Source organism: Phacochoerus africanus, chromosome 9 (genome assembly GCF_016906955.1).
Source record: "Phacochoerus africanus isolate WHEZ1 chromosome 9, ROS_Pafr_v1, whole genome shotgun sequence".
Taxonomy (NCBI): domain Eukaryota; kingdom Metazoa; phylum Chordata; class Mammalia; order Artiodactyla; family Suidae; genus Phacochoerus; species Phacochoerus africanus.
In genome coordinates, this window is record NC_062552.1 from 66,526,635 (window position 1) to 66,549,936 (window position 23,302).

The 23,302-nt window shown below is 41.9% G+C and overlaps 1 protein-coding gene across 1 annotated transcript; it reads left to right on the forward strand.

Annotated features, from left to right (window-relative positions):
- The first annotated feature begins 361 nt into the window (after window positions 1-361).
- SPTSSA (serine palmitoyltransferase small subunit A) lies at window positions 362-21,932 on the forward strand. Its single transcript, XM_047796301.1, has 2 exons — window positions 362-540; window positions 20,768-21,932. The coding sequence occupies exons 1-2, from the start codon at window positions 438-440 to the stop codon at window positions 20,869-20,871; spliced, it is 207 nt and encodes a 68-aa protein (XP_047652257.1). The 5' UTR covers window positions 362-437; the 3' UTR covers window positions 20,872-21,932.
- The last annotated feature ends 1,370 nt before the right edge of the window (window positions 21,933-23,302 follow it).

The window sequence follows — 23,302 nt, forward strand, 5'->3', positions numbered from 1 at the left end:
TCTTCGACCCTTGTTTCTGGGCAAGACTTGGGTGGACCCACCGTACAAGGGAGCCAGCGCCCGCCCCCAGTGGGCACAACGCCCCGCCCACCAACTACCGCTCAAGGCTGGGCCGGGCGGGGCCCGGCGGGGCGCTCTCGCGGGGACAGTTCTCCGGCTCGCGTGGGCGCGGCCCGGGGAGGGCGGAAACACCGAGGGGGCGGACACGGCGCGAGGCCGAGGCCTGGCCAATGAGCGCCGGCAGGGCGGGACTCGCGGCCGGCGGTCCGAGCGCGCGCGGAGCTGGGCGTGCCCACGGGTGACGCGCCGGGCCGGGCGGGCCAATGGGCGCGGGGTGGCGGGCGGGCGGGCCTGGTGGCCAGGGGTTTAGGGCGCGCACGGGAGGCCGGCCGGACAGACTGACGTTCAGCTGCAACGCGGGTGGCGGTTTGTCCGGGATGGCGCTGGCGCGGGCCTGGAAGCAAATGTCCTGGTTCTACTACCAGTACCTGCTGGTCACGGCGCTCTACATGCTGGAGCCGTGGGAGCGGACTGTGTTCAGTATCCTGCCCGGGCCTCGGGGCCCGGTGGGGGCGCGGAGCCGGGGCCGCATCCTCCCGGGGCCCAGGGCCTGGAGGGCTGGGTGGTAGGGGCCGGCGGGAGGGCGGAGAGGCGGCCCCGCGGGAGCCGCGCGCCGACTCGTTTCTTCGCGGCGGGCACGCGGAGCCGAGGTCTCGGCGCCGAGGGTGACGCTCCTGCGGTGGTGGGGGGTGGGGAGGCGGCGGGAACTCTTGAGATCCGAGGTCGCGGATGAGTCACTTGACCCGAAATAGAAGCGTCTTTATTAGTGGAGGAGATTCCCCTCCGGCGATGTGTGCCTGGTGTGCCTACCCTTGCACTTCAGCCGTGGCAGCCTTTGGTTCAGTCTCCTGTTCTTGTGGGAGGTGTAAGTGGAGCAGGTTGCTCCCGGCTCGGACGGCTTTGACCTTTAACTGTCCCTGATTTACCTGGCTTTAGTTCTAATGAAAATGCTAACCATTTTATCAGCTTTTAAATCGGGTTGTGAATTTGTGTTCATGGCGTCCCAATATAGTTTTAGAAAGCAATTTTTTAAATTGTACCTATTTGGTTTTCATGATGGTTAGTTTAAAAAGTGCATTCTACTCGTTAATTTGCCATTTGCACAGTTCTTAGCAGTCAAGCTCGAAAGGAATTTGTGGTTAGTTGTAGGTAGTGTTTGAAACCGTTTAGTAGATAGCCAGTAACTACTTGTCCGACTATTGAGCGTTTACTGTGAGCCAAGCAACTCTGCTAAGCAGTTTGCCTGTTATCTTAAGGCATCTAACTTTCATAACCTCAGTTAATAACTCAAGGTTGTGAAGAAATGCTTCCCGAAGTGTCTCCACTTGTCTGTGTTGAGATCCTTTGATATTATTCTTGTAGAATAAACACTAATAATTAGATGTAACTTTTTTTTTTTTTTTTAACTTGGGGGCCAATGAGGAACATAATTTACGTAGCATGCTTGCTTCCTATAGGGCCTCTCCTCTTCAATGTGGTTTAGTTTGGAGTAGCTTCAGAACAACTTTGAACAACTTTGCAAATGCATTATTGCATTGTGGTAGAATGACTGAGGTAATTTCATTCCAAGGCTTAATCAGTGTGTTTATTTATATTAAACAGGCATAAGATTGCACTAAAAGCAGAGTCTTGTTTCACCACTTCTGAGGTATCTTAGCTGCTTACAAGCAAACTTAGTTTTATTATTGTTGACATTTCTTTACAAACCTGGAATTTAAGAACCAGAATGCATGTTTTGGATTTAAAGTTTGAAGGTAAAGTATGCTCTAATTTCCTACACCATTTATTTGTTACTACAGTTCAGTTTCACTCTAAGTTCTATAGGTTGGAGCTAATGAGGACCTCTTTGTAAAATGTATAGTAAACTGTATACTGAAATGTAGAGCATCTCTTTTTCTTTTCTTTTTTGTCTCTTTAGGGCCACACCCACGCCATATGGAGGTTCCCAGGCTAAGGGTCTAATCAGAGCTACAGCTGCTGGCCTATGCCAGAGCCACAGGATTGGAGCTGCCTCTGTGACCTACACCACACTTCATAGCAACAGCGGATCCTTAACACAGCGAGGCCAGGGATCCAACCCGCAACCTCATGGTCCCATTGACTTTCACCTCTGGAGGGGGAGTTTTTAACATGTTTCAGAAGTCCCCTTTCTCTGCTGACAGCCATCCCTGGGAAAGGAAAAGACCTGGTTTTGTAACCAGTGAGACACTCCCTGAGGGCCTCACTGAGTAACATTGTAACCATGCTGTTGAGGGGAGGTGGAGAATTGAAAATACTTTGTTATAATACTTGCAAGCATAGGAGTGTAGTGGCTGAGCTGTTAAGGAATCCGACTAGGATTCATGAGCATGTGGGTTCGATCCCTGGCTTTGCTCAGCCGGTTAAGGAGCTCAGTGGGTTAAGGATCCGGCGTTGCTGTGAGCTGTGGTGTAGGTCACAGACAGACTCGAATCCTGTGTTGCTGTGTTGCTGTGGCTGTAGCATAGGCCGGCAGCTACACCTCCGATTCTACCCAGGCTGTGGGAACCTCCATGTGCCGTGGGTGTGACCCTAAAAAGACAAAAACAAACAAACAACCCCCCCCAAAAAAAACCCCTTGTAAGCATAAATAAAAGTTATTTTATCCTTTTTTTTTAAATAAAAAAAGTTTTATTCTGTAATCACTGGGTTATATTTGCCATCTCTCTACAGCTTCTTATGTTTCCATGGCATTTTTACTTCTGTTTTATTTTAAGAAAAAGTGTGGGCAGTTTTTTTGTTTTTGTTTTTTTTTGGGGGGGGGGAATTAGATCCCCCCAAGACAGTCATGTTTCTTCAGGGAAAGAGTTTTTTTTAAAATTAAATTTTATTTTATTTTATTTTTTGAGTGGGTATTTATTACACTTTTATTTAGAAATGGGTGGGAAAATAATTTGTAAGTATCACAATATATTACTTCTAGAATAAAGCTTATATTGCATCCTGATACGATTACCCTGAGTAACAGTAAATCTTCTGTCTGTTAAAATCATGTGTATTTTTAAAATCTATTAGCTCTTATTTTTTTAGCTCAATGAATTTTATTATATTTATAGTTGTACAGTGATCATTGCAACCCAATTTTATAGCATTTCCATCCCAAACCCCCAGCCCATCCCCCACTCCCAACCTGTCTCCTTTGGAATCCATAAGTTTTGCAAAGTTTGTGAGTCAGTATCTCTTATGCAAAGAAGTACATTGTGTCCTTTTTTTTTAGATTCCACATGTCAGTGATAGCATATGACCTTGGTGTCTCACTAACTTCACTTAGCATGATAATTTCTAGGTCCATCCTTATTGCTGCAAATACCATTATTTCTTTCCTTTTAATGGCTGAATAATATTCCGTTGTGTATATGTACCACATTGTCTTGATCCACTCCTCTGTCAATGGACATTTAGGTTGTTTTCATGTCTTGGCTATTATATAGAGTGCTGCAATGAATATTGGCATACACATATCTTTTTGAATCATGGTTTTCTCTGGATAGATGCCCAGGAGTGGGATTGCTGGATCAAATGGTAATTCTATTTTTAGTTTTCTGAGGAATCTCCATACTGTTTTCCACAGTGGTAGCACCAGTTTACATTCCCACTAACAGTGTAGTAGGATTCCCTTTTCACCATACCCTCTCCAGCATTTATTGTTTGTGGACTTTTGATGATGGCCATTTTAGCTGGTGTAAGGTGGTACCTCATAGAGGTTTTGATTTACATTTCTCTAATAATGAGTGATGTTTAACATCTCATGTATTTTTTGGCCATCCGTATGTCTTTGGAGAATTGTCTGTTTAGATCTGCCCATGTTTCGATGGAGTTGTTTGTTTTTTTTTTGGTATGGAGCTGCAGAAGTTGTTTATAAATTTTGGAGATTAATCCCTTGTCAGTTGCTTCACTTATAAATATTTTCTCCCATTCTGTGAGTTGTCTTTTCATTTTGTTTAGGGTTTCCTTTGCTCTGCAGAAACTTTTAAGGTTAATTAGGTCCCTTTGTTTATTTTTGTTTTTATTGTCATAAGCAGAGCGTGTTCTTTAATTGTGGCACTGGGCACCCAAATAATGCTTGGCAAACTTTGTTTATATGTTGATTTTTCATTTCAAAGAAATTGCAGAAGGATGGGAAAAGAGGTAAGATTTTAAGCCACTTTTAGAGTAACTTTGGGACAGGGGTGTTTCCAGTGAACAAAATTCAGTTCTTGGAGAGAATTTAAAGGAATATAAAAGGCTATAGATTGAAAGAACTTTTATTTCAGAGATGTTAACAAAACCTGCCTTGCTCTGCCTCCTCATTTTGTAAAATATTTGCTGAATTCTGATTCCATAAGTATTATGTACTTTCTAACTGCCACATACTATTCTAGATAGTAGGGCTGTACCTATGAATAAAACAGATAAAGATGTTTATTCTGATGCCACTAGATAAATAAGTTAAAAAATATAGACTATTAAATTGTTATAGCTGTTATGGAGAAAGATAATGCAGATGGAAGGCTAGGAACTAAGGAAGAAGGCGTGTTCTTGGCTAGAGTGGTCAGGAAGGGGACATTTAGAAAGATTTAAGTAGGGAGAAAATTCCAGGGGGTTGAGAATTCCAGGCAGAAGGAACAGTACCTACAAATGCCCTAAAGCCTCAGTGTGTCTGGTGTGTTTCTGGGACAGCTCAGTGGCTGGTGGGGCTGGGGCTGAGGGCAGAGGGGGTGAGTGGTAGGATAAGAGGTCAGATCTCATGCAGTAGGGCCTCCTAGGCATGGAGTGAGAGCTCTGGAGATGAACAGAGGTGCTCATACCTTTTGAGTAGAGTCACTCAAACCAGTAACAATTTTCTCACTGACTTTTTTTTTTTGGTCTTTTTTAGGGCTGCACCCATGGCATATGGATGTTCCCAGGCTAGGGGTCAAACTGGAGCTACACAGTTCCGTTTTATTTGCTGATACACAAAAGAAAAGGGGGGGAAAAAAAAGAGTATTTTCCAGCTTTGTATTATACTTGTTAAGCTGTATCTTCTTTTCAGTAGCAACTAAGTTAATTTACTTTCTTAGATTTTTGCTATATCCTTGAATGCTTACAGCTGGACTTGAGGAGGATTTTTTTTTTTTTTTTCACATCTCAATGTGCTGGAGTGGTTAAAGTGTTTGAGAGCTTAGAAAATACAAATTCTTGAACTATAAATGAAAAATAGATTGTCCATCCTCATGGTCAAAACTCAAAGGGTACAAAAAGATAGATGGTGAAGGTCTTCCTTCCACTCCAGCCCCCGGCAGTGGCAGGCATTGCCTGTGCACCTTCCTGAGATATTTTGTGAACAGCTGGAAAATACTTTTTTTTTTTTCTCTTTTCTTTTTTGGGGCCGCACCTGTGGCATGAAGAAATTCCCAGGCTAGGGGTCTAATCAGAGCGTCAGCTGCCGCAGCCACAGCCACAGCAGCACTAGATCCGAGCCACTTCTGCGACCCTACACACACAGCTCATGGCAACAGTGGATCCTTAACCTACTGAGCAAGGCCAGGGATTGAACCCGCGATCTCAGGGATACTAGAGGGGTTTGTTACCACTGAGCCACAAGGGAAACTCCCAAAAATACTCTTAAATAGTTTTTTTGGTATTTGTGGTTTGGTGAAATCAGTTTTTACAAGCAAGTTGAGAGGTAACAAAGAATATATTTTGCTGTGCTCTTTTGGAGGTACTAGAAAGGGTTGATACAGTTCTCTACAATTAAGTGTCCTTGTTTTTTATATATTTTCTATATAAAGTATATTTTGTCAATAAATACAACAAATAAAACAAAATTGACCAAGAAAAACACTATATATTGGCCAGTGGGAACTTTAGGCCACTGCCTGTCTCTGTCTTTGACAGAGCTTCCTCTGAACTAGTCAGTAAAGAGAATTACCATTAAAACTCCAATTTACCAGAGTCTTCTACTAGAACTTTTTTCTCAGTGAACTCCTTTTTAGAAGAAAATGTCTGCATATATAGAATCATCTGACAATTTGTAGAGATTCCCAGTAAAAATCAGCATGTGATTGGATAATTAGGCAAAATTCTTAATATCAGACAGTTACCTCTAGAAAAGTATTCTTACTAAATAAGGTTAATGCCCTTTAGAAAGATTTTATCAGGGTACTTTCAAGTCACATGTGATTTCCAAATGACCTTGAAATAACCTGAACATTTTGCACTACCTTCAAACTTCCGTGGGAAAAAAATTTTTTTCCCAACAATCTTCAGTTTTTTTTGGTATTTTATGCCATTTCTTTTTGATCTTCCTTTTGTAGAAATGAATGCAGTTTTCCCTCCTCAAGAAGGGTTACATAGGGAAATTTACTGGTTATATTATTAAATTTAATGTAACCAATAAATTAATACTTCCAATCCTCCAGCCCAGTGGTATTCAGACTTTTGGTTTGTGTATCCCCTACCAGAACAAAAAGCATATAACGTATCCTCACTCATTTAAGCTGACATCTGAAATCTTTCATAGTAAATTTAAGCAGTTACACAGGATTTATTTTTTTGCTTTTCATTTTATTATTGTATATTTTTGTTCAAACCTTAAAGTTATAATTTTTTCTTCTACGGTTCATAGAAAATGTCCACCACATGACCTAACTGGCAAAGCTGGCCCTCAACTGGGAAGCCAAATAGGCAAAATCAGCCTTAGTTTCTGCCAGGAAAAGCTCAGTACCATTCTTCTGTTCAAATGACTGTTAGGTGAACACTATCTCATTTTGTTGTTGTCACTATTTTATAATTGTATTTGACAATCAGTGGTTAGTTCTCATCCACACTGATGATAGGTTTTTGAAAATGGTGACAGGTGCATAGGGAAGCAAGGTAGAGAGCTTGTTTGGTGAATCTTCATGCCCATCACATTTCCTGGACAATTGCACACTTGCACAGTGCAGGGCACTCCTATCCCTTTGGCCCAGACAGCTTCGTTGACACCTGTGTCCCTGTGCACATCTGGAGTTCTTGTCTCCTCCTGGCAGATTTCTGGGTCGCTTTTAGTGCCCCAGAGGCTTGCTCCTTTGACCTTCACTCTGTGGATGGGCTTGTGAATGTTTCTTCCTGTTTCTTCTCACCATCCTCCTTTGCTGGAGGCATTTGCGAGGTTGGAAAGGTGTCTCATTTTCAAACTCCTATTATTAGGTGGATAGATAGGTGAGACTTGAAGTTGTGCCAGGTATTTGTTACCTGAAGGAAGTAAAGTTCAATGTAAGTTAGTTATTCCTTTGTTTGCTGTCCCAGAGGTTATTTTGTACCCTGGGGAAACGCACGCAGTCCTGAGATTCAGGAAGTAAAGTGGGAGAAGTGAAGTTGTTGGGGGGGGGGGAGGGAATGGGAGGGAGAGCTAGCAGATCACAATTCTCAGAGCTTGAGGAGAGAGTACAGTGGAAGCTGAAGATTTGTGACCTGATTCCCCTTAATGGATCCTAACCCCCTGAGAAGTCTTGTCCCTCCAGCAGTCCTGTGCTTTAGTTTGGGGACAGCTGCTCTAACCTGTTTTACACTGCCCAGATACTTGGCTGGCCACATGAGAATGTTAGACTGTCCCTCATCTGTACTCCTTGGATATTAGACCTTTTTCTGTAGTGTTTTTCAGGAAAGGTGGAACAGGACCAAAACTACGCTGCATAAGTAGGTGATCTGTACCAAGGACATCAAAGGAAGTTGTGGGAGGTTGATGGCAGTGGGGACAAAGCATATGTAAATCATCTACAATGTTTCAGCAGGTGATACCAGTGATTTGTCAATAGAGGTGACTGTGGATCCTCTCTCCACTGCTCCATACATATATTTTTTGGCTGTGCCTGTGGCCTGCAAAAGTTCCTGGGTCAGGGATCAAACCCATGCCACAGCAGTGATCTGTGACATAGCAGTGACAACACCAGATCCTTAATCATTAGGCCACCAGGGAACTCCTGCTTTATACTCTTAAAGCCCTGGTGACTCCCCTCCATTCCCACCCCAGCACAGGCTTTGTTGCTTGTAACATTTGTGGTACTTAGGAGCAAAGGCCAGATAAATTATTTTGATTAAGGGGAAAAAAACCAAAAACAAACCCATGCTCAAATTTAATCATTAAACTATGTATTCCAGAAAATCTACTTGGTAGAGTATATATATTTTTCATGAATTGGAATGCTTAAAAACTAATAGTTATGGCATGGTAGAAAGGTAGTATTTAATCAACAGTTATGAAAAGTAGAATTACTACTACAAGAATTTTGGCCATCATGTGTCATATTTGTTCCTGAAAAATTCCCAGATAAAGAGTTTATGGGGAGTTCTTGTTGTGGCTCAGCAGTAAAGAACCCAACTAGTATCCACGAGGTTGTGGGTCTATCCCTGGCCTCGCTCAGTGGGTTAAGGATCTAGCATTGCTGAGAGCTGTGGTGTAGATCTCAGACAGTGGCTCACATCTGCTGTGGCTGTGGCTGTGGTGTAGGCTGGCAGCTACAGCTCTGATTCAACCCCTGGCCTGGGAACTTCTATATGCCCTGGGTGTGGGCCTAAAAAGACCAAAAAAAAAAAAAAAAAGTTTATGGGAAAAGACCATTGAGCAGACCGCCAGACCACTCAAAATTGATGTGACTTCATAAGCAGGTGCTAACAAAAACAATAATTGGCATTTTGGGGCACAACTTGGGGAGCCTGGGCAGGCAGGCTGGAGCCTGCCCCAGGGGACATTAAGAATGTCTGGCAGGAGTTCCCGTCGTGGCGCAGTGGTTAACGAATCTGACTAGGAACCATGAGGTTGTGGGTTCGGTCCCTGCCCTTGCTCAGTGGGTTAACGATCTGGCGTTGCTGTGAGCTGTGGTGTAGGTTGCAGACGAGGCTCGAATCCCGAGTTGCTGTGGCTCTGGCGTAGGCCGGTGGCTACAGCTCGGATTCGACCCCTAGCCTGGGAATCTCCATATGCTGCGGGAGCGGCCCAAGAAATAGCAAAAAAAGACAAAAAAAAAAGAATGCCTGGCAGAGTTGAGTGGAGGTGCTGAAGTAATGGTGATGGTGTGGGCTGCCATAGAGGAGGGGCAGGAGTCAGTGCAATCCTGCCATTAGTTGAGGGCTGTGCTAGCCTGCTAGAAGGTGTGCCTTTCTGGAGAAGCCCGGGTACAGATGCTAATTTTTAATTTTCTTAAAACAGAGCTAAAAGGACTGCAGCAGCTGAGCTGAGGGATGTTTTTGCTGAAGATTTTAATTCTTTTCCCACTCCTCTGCCTCCCCTGATTCATGAAAAATGCCACATGAAACAAAGTAGCTCCTATGCTGTCTTTTCGTATGGGAGCTAATTGATGTTCCAGAAATGTGTTGTAGTAGAATGGATTATATTTTAGAGCAGACAGGCAATTTTCCTCCCTTGACTCTGGGGCTTTAGATCTGCATGAGGTTAATAGAAGCTCTAATCATAAAGGCATACAGCAATTCATAGCCTTGGTATCTGGGCTCAGAGCTACAAACCATTTCTAGGATTTCAGTTCAGGCTTGAACATGATCATTGCTGGTTTCAGCAGTAGGCTTGTTTATTTCTTTGTTTATTTATTTTTGTCTTTTTAGGGTTGTAACCTCAGCATATGTAAGTCCCCAGGCTAGGGGTTGAATTATAGCTGTAGCTGCTGGCTTATGTTGCTGCAGCCACAGCAATGCCAGATCCAAGCCATGTCTGCAGTCTATACCACAGCTCATGGCAATGCTGGATTCTTAATCCACTGAGTGAGGCCAGGGATCCATCCTGTGTCCTCCTGGATACTAGTTGGGTTTATTACCGCTGAGCCACAAGGAGAACTGGAGAACTCCCAATTTATTATTTATTTTTTTGTCTAGTGTTTTTTTTTTTTTTTGCCATTTCTTGGGCCGCTACCATGGCATATGGAGGTTCCCGAGCTAGGGGTCGAATCAGAGCTGTAGCCACTGGCCTACGCCAGAGCCACAGCAACAGGGGATCCGAGCCGTGTCTGCAACCTACACCACAGCTCACGGCAACACCGGAGCCTTAACCCACTGAGCAAGGCCAGGGATCGAGCCAGCAACCTCATTGTTCCTAGTCAGATACGTTAACCACTGCGCCACGATGGGAACTCCTTTGTCTAGTTTTTAAGGAGTTTGTCATCAAGTTGTTCTGAAATCAATTTCCATACTTAGGTATAGTCAACACTACAGAAAGCTCAGAGAGTGGGTTTTGCTTGCCAACATTTGTTTCTGATGCTGATGTGATATCCTTTAACTGACCTAAGAATGTCAAGTTGGCTCACATACATGGGACTGTAACTGTATCATTATCTTCTACCTGCTTTCAAAATTTTTTTTGGGGGGGGCTTTATTTATTTATTTTTTAGGGCCGAACCCGAGGCATATAGAGGTTCCCAGGCCAGGGGTTGAATTGGAGCTACAGTATACAGTTGCTGGCCCACGCCATAGCCACAGCAATATCAGATCCAACCCGAGTCTGCAACCTACACCACCGCTCACGGCAATGCCGGATCCTTAACCCACTGAGCAAGGCCAGGGATCACCACAACCTCATGATTCCTAGTCAGATTCGATTTCTGATGTGCCATGATGGGGAACTCCTACTTGCTTTCATTTAAGACAACTAGAAAAGTAGCAAGAAATAGTTTATGTATTTGACAAAAAATAAGCTTTCTTACCATGTCTTTTGGTGATGATCTCCAGTTTTTATTTATTTATTTATTTTTATTTTTATTTTTGTCTTTTTGCTATTTCTTTGGGCCGCTCCCTCGGCATATGGAAGTTCCCAGGCTAGGGGTCGAATCAGAGCTGTAGCCCCCGGCCTACGCCAGAGCCACAGCAACACGAGATCCGAGCCGTGTCTGCAACCTACACCACAGCTCACGGCAATGCTGGATCGGATCGTTAACCCACTGAGCAAGGGCAGGGACCTAACCTGCAACTTCATGGTTCCTAGTCGGATTGGTTAACGGCTGCACCATGACGGGAACTCCGATCTCCAGTTTTTAGAGGTCAAATGAAAAAACCTGCAGTGATAAGGAAGCTTCCTTTTTGGAGCATCCTTCAGTAGCCAACACCTGTTTTCCCTTAGCACTTTGATTGCTTTTCACCAAATAGCCTATGGTGATACTTTGTCAAATGCCTTATTTTCTCTTTTCATTAAGATGGTTCCTTAAAATAAGTTTGATTTATCAAAACTTTCAAGTGTTTCTGAGGATAAAAGTAGTATTTTGATTTTACAAAAGGAATTTGACTAATAGACTAATAATTATTTCAGATGATGTTTTAGTTTTTCATTTTGTTTTTTGTTTTTGCTTTTTAGGGCCACACCTGTGGCATATGGAGGTTCCCAGGGTAGGGGTCTACAGCTGCCAGCCTACACCACAGCCACAGCAATGCCAGATCCTTAACCCAGTGAGCAAGGCAGGGATCGGACCCAAAACCTCATGGTATCTAGTTGGATTTGTTTCTGCTGCGCCACGATGGGAACTCCTACGTTTGTTTTTTTGATATGACCAGTGCCATCAGAGACTGAAAACATTGAAATTATTTAGATTAGTGAAGAGGTGTAAGTCATACCCGCTGGAACAAAGATCCCTGACTTTTTCCCAATGAGGAACTACTTTTGATTTCTCTGAAATCTCATGACTAGTTTCCTAAGGGAGGTAGTAATAGTGTGGGGTTACTGGTTGGGGCAGGAAGTGTTAGTTACTGTGGTCTTACTTCTGATGTACTGTTTTTATCTTTAAAGCATTTCTTATTTTTGTTTTTATTATTATTTTCAGTTGCTGGGAAATAGGACTGGGAATGGCCAATGAATTCCTTATATGGGCAAACAAGTCTGTACTTTTTTTTCAGTTTAACTGGGAACTTATCAGCTCATGATCAGTTGGGGATCCCTGTTAAAGAAAACAGCAAACAACTTCCAGATACAAGGTTTCACACTTATTTGCTTTCTAATCCATTGAACCCATAAAAGATTTGTTATGTCCAGGTTATGAAAAACCTCCGATTGTTCACCCAGCCCTTGAACACACAGTTATCAGCTGTGTTCGAGCAGATCCAGCATGTTATCTGCTCAGTTCTTGGACTGATGGAGTGCCTGCTTTGTCTAGCAATGTGTTCACTCTCAAGCACTTAAAATTCAGTGGTAGAGACAGTTATAAACACGTGAAACAGAGAAGCCAGTTTTATAGTCTTTGAGGTTTTTTGTTTGTGATGGTCTAGATTTCACTAACTTGATTCTATATTTCTTGAATCATGGAACCCCTCTAAAATGTAGACATGATTAATTTGTATAGAGCTACTGATACTTATACAAACAGCAGGAAGTGTTTGGTGAATGGAAAGATTACTCTATCACTTTGTATATCATCTTCCAATACATGTGTGTTATACAACATTGGTTATTTACATTTATAAATTTACTGAATGCCCTCTCTGAGCAAGTGGGATCCTAAACTGTTTATTTGTTTATTTATTCTAGGATCCTAAAACAATAATGTAGGAAGGGACCTCATTTTATGAAGGAAAAAACTCAGGTCCAGAGACATTGTGATAATCTAGGGTTGTACTATAAATTAATAACAAATTAATAGCAGGATGACCTTAGGTAATTTCCATACTGAAGTCTGAGTCATAATGTTGACTGTCTAAGCACTCAAGTAGTAATTTTAATGAGGATTATATTACCTTTTCTTGCAGAATACATTTGATTCCAAACTTTTATATCAACCTGGAAAGGTAGGTGATGTGTGTCTCCATTTCAGGGATGAGAAGACTAATGATCAGAGAGTTTTTGATGCAACCAGGGACTGGCAGGATTGCAACAAACCAGTGCCATGGTGATTCCAGTACCCATTTATTATTTATTTATTATTTTTCTATTAAAAAAAATCTTTTGCTTTTTAGGGCTGCACATGCAGCACATGGAAGTTCCCAAGCTAGGGGTTGAATCAGAGCTACAGTTGCCAGCCTGCGCCAGAGCCACAGCAATGCCAGATCCGAGCCATGTCTGCGACCTACCCCACAGTTCATGGTGATGCCGGATCCTTAACCCACTGAGTGAGGCCAGGGATTGAATGTGTATCCTCATGGATCCTAGTTGTGTTTGTTACTACTGAGCCACAAGGGAACTCCCAGTACCCATTTCTTATACTTCACAGCGTGTCAAGTATACTTTAAACTTTGAGAGTTGTGTTAAAAGAACGCAGTGGATTGAGAAATCCACTCAGTAACCACATAGCAAATAATAGCTAGTATACTCTAAATGGTGTATGTTTAGCTGTTTGTGAAAATATTTCTGAGGAGATAGAGGTCACATGTTCCCTAATCTTGCAAATGTCACAAAAAACCCAATCCTACGAGTGTCTGTAAGAATGACATTTTAAATGGTGCCAAACATAATCTCAGGGAATATTCAACTCAGTATATTGGAGCTATTTCAACTACATTGTTAAAATTGCATTTGTAGAAAGCAACTTATTAAACACACCTTCTTTTTGCATGTTTTATAGGGTGATTATTAAACTAGTAGAAATTCCTCATGGTCCTATTGTTTACTTGTTCACTTAATATGAGTGTCACTGTATAGTTATGTTGGTTTTAAATATTCTCTTATTTGGGAGGGGGGATACAGTGGTAATTTGGGATTAATGGATGCACACTACTGTGTATAAAATAGATAAACAAGAATTACTGTATAGTACAGGGAACTATACCCAGTATCTTGTAATAACCTATAATGGAGAAGAATCTGTAAAATATATACCTATATCGTCTATCTATCACTTTGCTGTACACCTAAAACATTGTAAATCAACTATACATCCAACACATGGAGATTGCCAGGCTAGGGGTCTAATCTGAGCTGTAGCCACTGGCTCACGCCAGAGTCACAGCAACGCGGGATCCGAGCCTCGTCTGCGACCTACACCACAACTCAGGGCAACGCCAGATCCTTAACCCACTGAGCAAACCCGCAGCCTCATGGTTCCTAGTGGGATTCGTTAACCACTGAGCCATGACAGGAACTCCTATTTCTTATTCTTACTACTCTTACTCTGTGTGTATGCATCACGACATAATGCTGTAGAAAGTAATGAACTTTAGAATCTTATATTTAACCAGGCTAAAAACCTTTTCTTTACTTTTTCTTTTCTTTTTTCTTTTTGCTTTTTAGGGCCGAACTTGCAGCATGTGGAGATTCCCAGGCTTGGGGTCAAATTGGAGCTACAGCTGCCAGCCACAATGTGGGATCCAAGCTGCATCTGCGATCTATACCACAGTTCATGGCAACGCCAGATGCTTAATCCAGTGAACAAAGCTAGGGATCGAACCCAAATCCTCATGGATCCTAGTGGGGTTCCTTAACCACTGAGTCATGAAAGGAACCCCTAAAAACCTTTTCAAGCTTTGATAAATTCTTGTTTCAGTTGGAAAAATGCCCTGATTTTACATGCATATGAGAATATAAAGTCTTGACAATTTAGTGTTCACAAAATTGAGCTTAAATTTCAGATTCTTATAGTGGCACAATCTCTGTTAAGGTAATTTATGCATGTTCTTTAATGGATATATTCTTCATGCTAAATTGAAGAATTGTAGTGCCATAAAGAGTATGTAATATAATCATTCAAATAGCTGTTTTTAGTAATTCTTACTTGAATTGAATTTGAGCCAATGACCTGAAGATTATTACTCTACCATGTCATTTGCTTGGTGTATACATTTATAAATCTTTTTTTTTCTTTTTTTTTAAAATTGTTATTTCCCTGATACAATTTTTTTCTACTGTACAGCATGGTGACCCAGTTATACATACACATATACATTCTTTTTTCTCCCATTATCATACTGTCATAAGTGACTAGACATAATTCTCAGTGCTACACAGTAGGATCTCATTGCTAATCCATCCCAAAGGCAATGGTTTGCATTTATTAACCCCAAGCTCCCCATCCACCCCACTCCCTCCCCCTCCCCCTTGGCAACCACAAGTCTATTCTCCAAGTCCATGATTTTCTTTTCTATGGAAAGGTTCATTTGTGCCATATGTAAGATTCCAGATATGAGTGATATCATATGGTATTTGTCTTTCTCTTTCTGACTTACTTCACTCAGTATGAGAGTCTCTAGTTTCATCCAGGTTGCTGCAGTTGGCATTATTTTGTTCTTTTTTATGGCTGAGTAGTATTCCATTGTGTATATATATACCACATCTTCCTAACCAATCATCTGTCGATGAACATTTGGGTTGTTTCTATGTCTTGGCTATTGTAAATAGCGCTGCAATGAACATGTGGGTACATGTGTCTTTTTAAAGGAAAGTTTTGTTTGGATATATGCCCAAGAGTGGAGTTGCTGGGTCATATGGTAGTTCTATGTATAGTTTTCTAAGGTACCTCCATACTGTTCTCCATAATGGCTGTACTAGCTTACATTCCCACCAACAGTGCAGGAGGGTTCCCTTTTCTCCTCACCCCCTTCAGGATTTGTTATTTGTGGACTTACTAATGATGGCCATTCTGACTGGCATGAGGTGGTATCTCATGGTAGTTTTGATTTGCATTTCTCTAAATAATCAGGGATGTTGAGCATTTTTTCATGTGCTTGTTGGCCATCCGTACATCTTCCTTGGAGAAATGTCTGTTCGGGTCTTTTGCCCATTTTTTCATTGGGTCGTTGGCTTTTTTGCTGTTGAGTTGTGTAAGTTGTACATTTTAGAGATTAAGCCCTTGTCAGTTGTGTCATTTGAGACTATTTTCTCTCATTCTGTAAGTTGTCTTTTTGTTTTCTTTTTGGTTTCCTTTGCTGTGCAACACTTATAAGTCTTATATAAAGACTGTAAAATTAAAAAAAAAACCAAAAAGCATTTTGAAAATATATTATTACTTGGAAATAGATTTTGTTTTTCTTTGTTGTAGTCACTCTAGAGTTTGTCAGTCACAGTAATATGTGGACCATGTAGAAGTCACCACAGGGGATCTAGAGTCATAATGTTCCTTGAGCAATTCCTTTATTCATCAAGTATTCAATTTATTAAGCATGTGTGATGATAGATGTTGGAGATACGCAAATAATAAGACATTATTCCTGTGTTCAAGGAGTTGATAATCTGGATGAGATAAATGTATCTACAATTAGGTAATGACAGGTGAGAAGTGCTATGGGATATGAATAAAGAGCTTGATGAGCATCAGAGAGTAACTAATTCTGCCAGGAGTTTGGGGTAAGAATGGAAAATGTGCGAATGCTTGGGAAAAGAGATAAGTTGAGTTTTAAGAATGATCAGGTTGGGAGTTCTTATTGTGGCTCGGTGGTAACAAATCTCACTAGTATCCATGAGGATGTGGGTTTGATCTCTGACCTTGCTCAGTGGGTTAAGGATCTGGTGTTGCTGTGAGCTGCAGTGTAGGTCCCAGACACGGCTTGGACCCCATGTTGCTGTGGTTTTGGTATGGGCCTGCAGCCGTAGCTCTGATTTGACCCCTAGCCATACCCCTAGCATATGCTGTAGGTGTGGGCCCCCCCCCCCCCAAAAAAAAGAAGACTAGGTTTACTTGAAGGAGTAGAACTTTTCATACATAGGGAGGTATTATAGCAGAGTGGTTAGGAACACAGATTTTTGGAATTCTCCTCTGGTGCAGTGGGTTAAGGATCTGGCATTTTTGCTGCAGTGGCTTGGGTTGCTGCTGTGGTGTGGGTTCAATCCCTGCCCAGAACTTCCTCCCTATGCAGTGGGCATGCCCCCCTGCCAAAGAACAAATATTTTTGGGGGCTTGACATTGACTCCATTGCTTACTCTGATTTCGAGATGTTACTTGAACTTGCTGAAGAGCTTAACACAATGCCAGGGGCACACTAGACATTTGCAAAATGAAAGCTGCTACTGCTGTTATCCTTACTCATATTATTAAACCATAAGCAAAGGCAGAACAGTATGAAAATACAGAATGTTGTTTTCTGAGACTCACATAATATGGTGTTGAGTAGGGTGTGTATTTGTTGGGATGATTTGGAGTGTTGGGAGGTTTGATGGAAAAGCAGCATAGTACACTTGACCCTTGAACAAGCAGGGGTTAGGTGTGCTGACCCCCACATAGTCAAAAATCTGAGTATAACTTTACAGTTGGGCTCCCTGTATCTGTCTTCCACATCTGTAGATTCAACAAACTATGGATTGTGTAGCCCTGTAGTGTGTATTTATTGAAAAAAACCCATATGTCAGTGGACTCATGCAGTTCAAACCTGTGCTTTTCAAGGGCCAGTTGTTCTTGGTCCCCCCTTGATTCCTTTGCCAGCTGATGTCCTTGTCCCCTGCAGCTGTGACTGTCATCTGCTGCTGCCTTCTGGCTGCCCCCTTCTCCAGAGTATTGCCCCTGGCCAGGGCAGCTGTCTGGCCCAGGTGGTTTTTCCTCATCCCTCGCTGTAACCAATGATACAAAAGGGATATGAAGGTCCTCCTGCCTCACAGCAACACCAACATAGGGTACAATTCATGCTCCAGAGATCCCTGTGGGAGCTAAGCCCCTGAACCTCCTTAGCTCTTCCCCTTGCTCTGTTCTGTTCTACTCACTCCCTTTCTGCTAAAACTACCTTAAGAATAACTGGTACAGGAGTTCCCATTGTGGCGCAAATTTAACTAGTATCCGTGAGGTTGTGGGTTCAATCCCTGGCCTTGCTCAGTGTGTTAAGGATCTGGCGTTGCCGTGAACTGTGGTGTAGGTCGCAGACATGGCTGAGGGCTGTTGCTGTGGTGTATTGGCAGCTGTAGCTCTTATTCCACCTCTAGCATGGGAACCTCTGTATGCCTCGGGTGCAGCCCTAAAAAGCCAAAAAAAAAAAAAAGAATAACTAGTACAAGAATCCCTCTTCCAATCTCTCAATTCTTATCTACTCCTTGTACCTCAACTTAAGACTGGTACTTTGCTCTGGATTGGAAAGGTCCTCAGATGCTTGACTTAGAATTTCAGGTGCCGTCCTATAGGCATTGGGAAGCTTAATGCATTGTAAAAGGCTTACTCTAGTACAGAATGGCATGGGAAATGGCTAGAGACCAAAAATGGGAGCTTTTACATGATTAAGTGAGGCATGATAAATATTTACCATTGATTAGGGTAGGGGAACATGACTTACAAGAGTCATTGGTAGGGGTTGGAAAGAACTGAGAAGTCTTAAATCATTTATATTTAGGGAGAAGGAATCCAAGCAGTTTCTAGACTGAGTGATTGGCAAATAGTTAATCTAGCATTACATCAAATAATCTATCAACTGTTTTTTCAAATCATTGGAAAAATAGGACGTATAAGGAAGAAGTAGTTTTGGAGAAGTTAATGAGTTCAGTTTTGGCTCTGTTGAATTTAAGACCGTCATAGGTGGAAATGTCCAGTGTCATAGGAAATACTCGTCTGCATTATACACTGTGGGGCCAGGTCAACAACTTTAAAGTGATTGTTTAAGTTATGAGTGTGTAGTGCCCAAGACGAATCATTGGGAACTCCATTTTATCATTTAGAATCCTTTCAGCTACAAATATGACAATATCTAAAGGTGGTTTGGGGTAAAGAGAAGGTATTGGTTTATGTGTCAAAAAATCCTGTGGTAGGGTGGGGCTTCCATTCATTTGATCAGAGTTCTGGCTCCATTTTTCTGTGATTATTTTTGTTCCGCCATCTTCATCTGTCAACTTTTTTGTTCTGAGTTTTGCTTTTCTCATGGAGGCAAAGTGATTCCAGGTTTCCATCAGCAAACTGCATATTCTGGAAGGAGAATCCTGAATTCCTGGTGGAAATCCTAAACTTTGAGCTGGTTGATCAGATTTGGAGGTCAGCATTGTTACAAAGAGAAGAGTTTACCAGTTGGCTAAGATCAATCAGGGCTTACGCCTGGAGATGGGTTAGGGTTAGGCCCACTCAAAGAGCCTGGCTGCTGTGCCTGGGATGCAGGTTCAATCCCCAGCCTGGCACAGTGGGTTTAGGATCCAGCACTGCTGCAGCGTAGGTTGCAACTTTCAACTACAGCTTGGTTCTGATCCTTGGTCCCAGGAACTCTGTATGCTGTGGGGGGGTCAAAAAGGGGGGGGGGAAAGAGGCTGCTACTAGCAGGTGGGGTAGTGGAGTGGATGTTTGGGAGAAAAGAACAAATTTGATGCTAATCTTACACTTTAGGGCAGACAGGGAAGAAGGGCCAGGGAAATAGGAAAATGGTGCGAGAGAAGGGAGGAGAGCTGCGGAGAAGTACCTCAGCCCAGAGTGGAAGGAGCTTGATTAGGAGGGATGAAACTGCCTCAATTCAAATAGCCATTGGATAGGATAGGTCACCAGTGACCTGAGAGCAGTGTCCATAGTCTGGAGGGTAGAAGGCAAGTGGTTGTGTGGGTGGTAAGTGGTGACATGGAAGCTGCAAGTATGCAGTTAAAAAATGTGAATGCAAGGTGGTTTAAGAAAGAACTGAATCAAAGGAGGCTAAAAAATAAATTGTAAAAAATTATCATGGGAGACCTTTCACCCATGTCCCCTTGATGAGGGCAATGAACTTAGGGTTTCAGTCAGGCTAAGACAGCTTCCTGTACAGCTCTGGAATGTCCCTCAGTGCTCTGTCCTTTCCCAGTGAGTAACAGTCCCAATAAACATTTCACAGGGAAGCTATAAGGGTCAAGCAAGATAATATATGAAAGAGCTTTGTCAACTAAACTGTTATACAAATATTAGTTGGTAGTAAAGTGCCTTGTTTATTTAAACCCTATCTTCTCGTAAAGGAATGTAAGGTATTGTGGAACTACTGGCTCAAAGAGCCGGGAGGTGGGGGAGGGGGAGGGAGCATGTGAATGAATGAGTGAGACACAGTCCCAGTTCAGAAGCTGCATTTCCCCTTAGAATGGCTGTGTGACTCTGCAAGCCCCCCCCCCCCAAAATAAAAGCCTTAGATTTTTACATAACTCTTGTTAGGGTTTTGTGTGGCCCACAAGGAGGACTCCTTGTTGATTTTGCCCAACAGTTTCAGTTCCTTTTGGAATGCAGAAAAGGGAACGCAGCAGAGAATGGTTATTGTTTAGGTTATCAAGATAACTCTGATGTTGTTGCAAAGTTTCGTGATAATAGTAATAAACATTTAATAGTAACAGATGCTATCAGGTTATGTCACTAGTATGTGATTGATCTTACTTTTGGCTCTAAAGCTAATATTTTACCACATTCTAGTCCAAATAATTCCAAAATGCCTAGGTCAGGCATTCTTATTATTCAAGTCAATAGGTCTCTGAGAATGGTGTCAGACATAGTTAAGGTTAGTGGCCGTAAGTATAGTTATTGGTTCTTTATAAATACTTGACATGTTTGGAAAAGCGTCAAGTGAATGGGTACTTCCACATAAAGCAGTTCTTGGGATTTCCCATTGTGGCTCAGTGGTAATGAGCCCGACTAGTATTTATGAGGATGTGGGTTTGACCCCTAGTCCTACTCATTGGGTTAAGCATCCAGTGTTGCTGTGAGCTGTGGTGTAGGTTGCAGACAAGGCTTGGGTCTGGGCACTGGTGCGGCTGCGGTGTAGGCTGGCTCTGATTCCATCTCTAGCCTGGGAACTTCCATATGCCACAGGCGCGGCCCTAAAAAGCAACCAAACCAAACCCAAAAAACAGTACTCAAGAAAATTGGGGGATTTAGTTCTGAATAAATTAAGAGAAAGCAAATTAAATGAAGTTTCCTTAACAACAACTCAGATTCCATGCTGGTTTCCATCGTGGGGATGGCCCTGTACACAGGATATGTCTTCATGCCTCAGCACATCATGGCGATACTGCACTACTTTGAAATTGTACAATGACCAGGATGTGACCGGAATCAAGAGGTTCCTTAGGGAAGAGCCACCGTCTGAAGTTGGAATGAGACCTCATTCAAATGTCGTAAGAAACTCTTCTAGATGTCAACATAATCAATCCTACAAATATAAAGACTAAAATTCATGAGTAGAACAGGAAAGCAATCCTGACTCATGTGTTGTGTTCTTTATTTTTAATTTTAAAAGGAGCTCTTGTATAGTAGTTTTTGTCTATTTTAACATTGTAGTCATTTGTACTTTGATATCAGTATTTTCTTAACCTTTGTGACTGTTTCAATAATACCCTGTGAAAGCTTTTCTTAATGTAACAACTTTGAGTACATTTTAATTGCCTTCTATTTCTAAAACCCAAAGTCATTAGTTGGGCTCTACCGTTCTTTCTTGCTATTGTACGGAAAACATATCTGCCTGGATATATTTCTACTCTTGACCAAAGTTTTGTAAGAAAAATTCAAGATTTTGGGCAGGGGGCTGGGGAGGGAGGATATTTTATTGAGAACCATTTACAAAAGACTTATCTGTAAGTTTGAACTCAGGAGTACAGTTTTAGCTATCTAGACTCTACTCTTAACAGCTTTTGCTTTAAAACTATTAAAGTGTTTCTAAACAATGAAAAAGAAAGATCTTGCTAAAGTTAAAATAAGGAACATTTCACCTTTTAAATATTTAATTCTTGTGTGGACTCATTTCCAGAAAATTTTGGTGATGATTCTTGTGACAAATGATGGTTAAGTAGCATTATTATGTAATGCTTAATACTGTAGAGTTTTTAATAGAAGGTAAATCAGTTTCCTCTGAGCGCCATTAATAACTGCGAACTTCCTTAAATTTAGTTCCATGATTGTAATGGGTGCTGCAAATGCGTTTGCAAATTGCATATGATGAGATGAATTGTTGATAAAAATTATAGCAAAACGAAACATAAACTTGGTTAAAATTCTTCCATGCTTTGTATTGTTTTTTTTAAAAGATTTTTATTCCTTAAATGTAAAATGACTACCTGATTTTTTGATGTAAACTCATTAAATTCAAAGAGAGAAAAATCAGCTGATGTTGCACTACGTTATTTTTTTTACCCCTCTCAATAGTTAAATATTGATGTAATAGTAGTTCTATTTCTGAATCAATTGCTATGGGAAAATACGCAGTAATTAGTAAGTATATCTTTCTTTTTTTTTTTTGGCCGCCCCATAGCATATGGAATTCTTGGACCAGGGATCAGATCCGAGCCTTAGTTGCCACCTAAGCCACACCTGAGGCAATGCTGGATCCTTAACCCACTGTGCTGGGCAGGTATTGAACCTGCGTCCAGGGCTTCCAAAACACTGGCATTCCCACTGTGGTACAGTGGGAACTCCTGCAGTAAGTATATCTTAACATGTCTCTCAATATAAAAGTATTGCTTATTTTATTTTATTTTATTTTATTTTATTATTTATTTATTTATTCTTTTTGATCTCTTTGTCTTTTAGGGCATATGGAGGTTCAATCGGAACTGTAGCCACTGGCCTATGCCAGAGCCACAGCAATACGGGATCCAAGCTGCGTCTTTGATCTACACCACAGCTCATGGCAACACTGGCGGGATCCTTAACCCACTGAGCAAGGCTAGGGATCAAACCCCCGTGGATGCGAGTCAGTTTTGCTAAATACCACGGAAACTCCAAGTATTGCTTATTTTAAAAGTTAAACTTTTGGAGTTCCCGTCATGGCTTGGCGGAAACAAATCCGACTAGGAACCATGAGTTGCAGGTTGAATCCCTGGCCTCGCTCAGTGGTTAAGGATCTGGTGTTCCTGTGAGCTGTGGTATAGGCTTGGATCCTACAGTGCCTCTGGCATAGGCCAGCAGTTGTAGCTCCAATTCTGTCCCTAGCCTGGGAACCTCCATATGCCATGAGTGTGGCCCTAAAAAGCAAAAAAAAAAAAAAAAAGTTAGACTTTAAAAAAATACACCTCCTAGAATGCTTTGCTCTTTTTTTTTTTTTTTTAAATGTAAGTATTTTTGGCCCCAAATTGTAAGGATTAGGCTTTTGAGGTATTTTCTAGTCCAGAAGTATCAAGTAATACATAAAAATCCTTTTTTTTTTTTTTTTGGCTTTTTTGGGGGGTTTTTTTGGCTGCACTCAAGGCATGTGGATTTTCTGGAGCCAGGGGTTGAACTCACACCACAGTGGTGCCCCAAGCCGCTGCAGTGACAACACTGGATTCTTAGCCTGCTGTGCCACATGGGAACACCTGGTATTTTTATATTTATTTATTTATTTTTTCTTTTTAGCGCTATACCCGCAGCATATGGACATTCCCAGGCTAGGGGTCAATTGGAGCTATAGCTGCTGGCCACAGCCTTAGCAAAGCTGGATCTGAGCCGTGTCTGTGACCTATACCACAGTTCACGGCAATGCCAGATCCTTAACC

Bases quoted from the DNA above. Each gene is read 5' to 3' on its own strand.
- SPTSSA (XM_047796301.1), top strand. From the start codon at position 438: ATGGCGCTGGCGCGGGCCTGGAAGCAAATGTCCTGGTTCTACTACCAG. The intron at 541-20,767 runs GTATCCTGCCCG...ACAACAACTCAG, and splicing joins GTGGGAGCGGACTGTGTTCA to ATTCCATGCTGGTTTCCATC.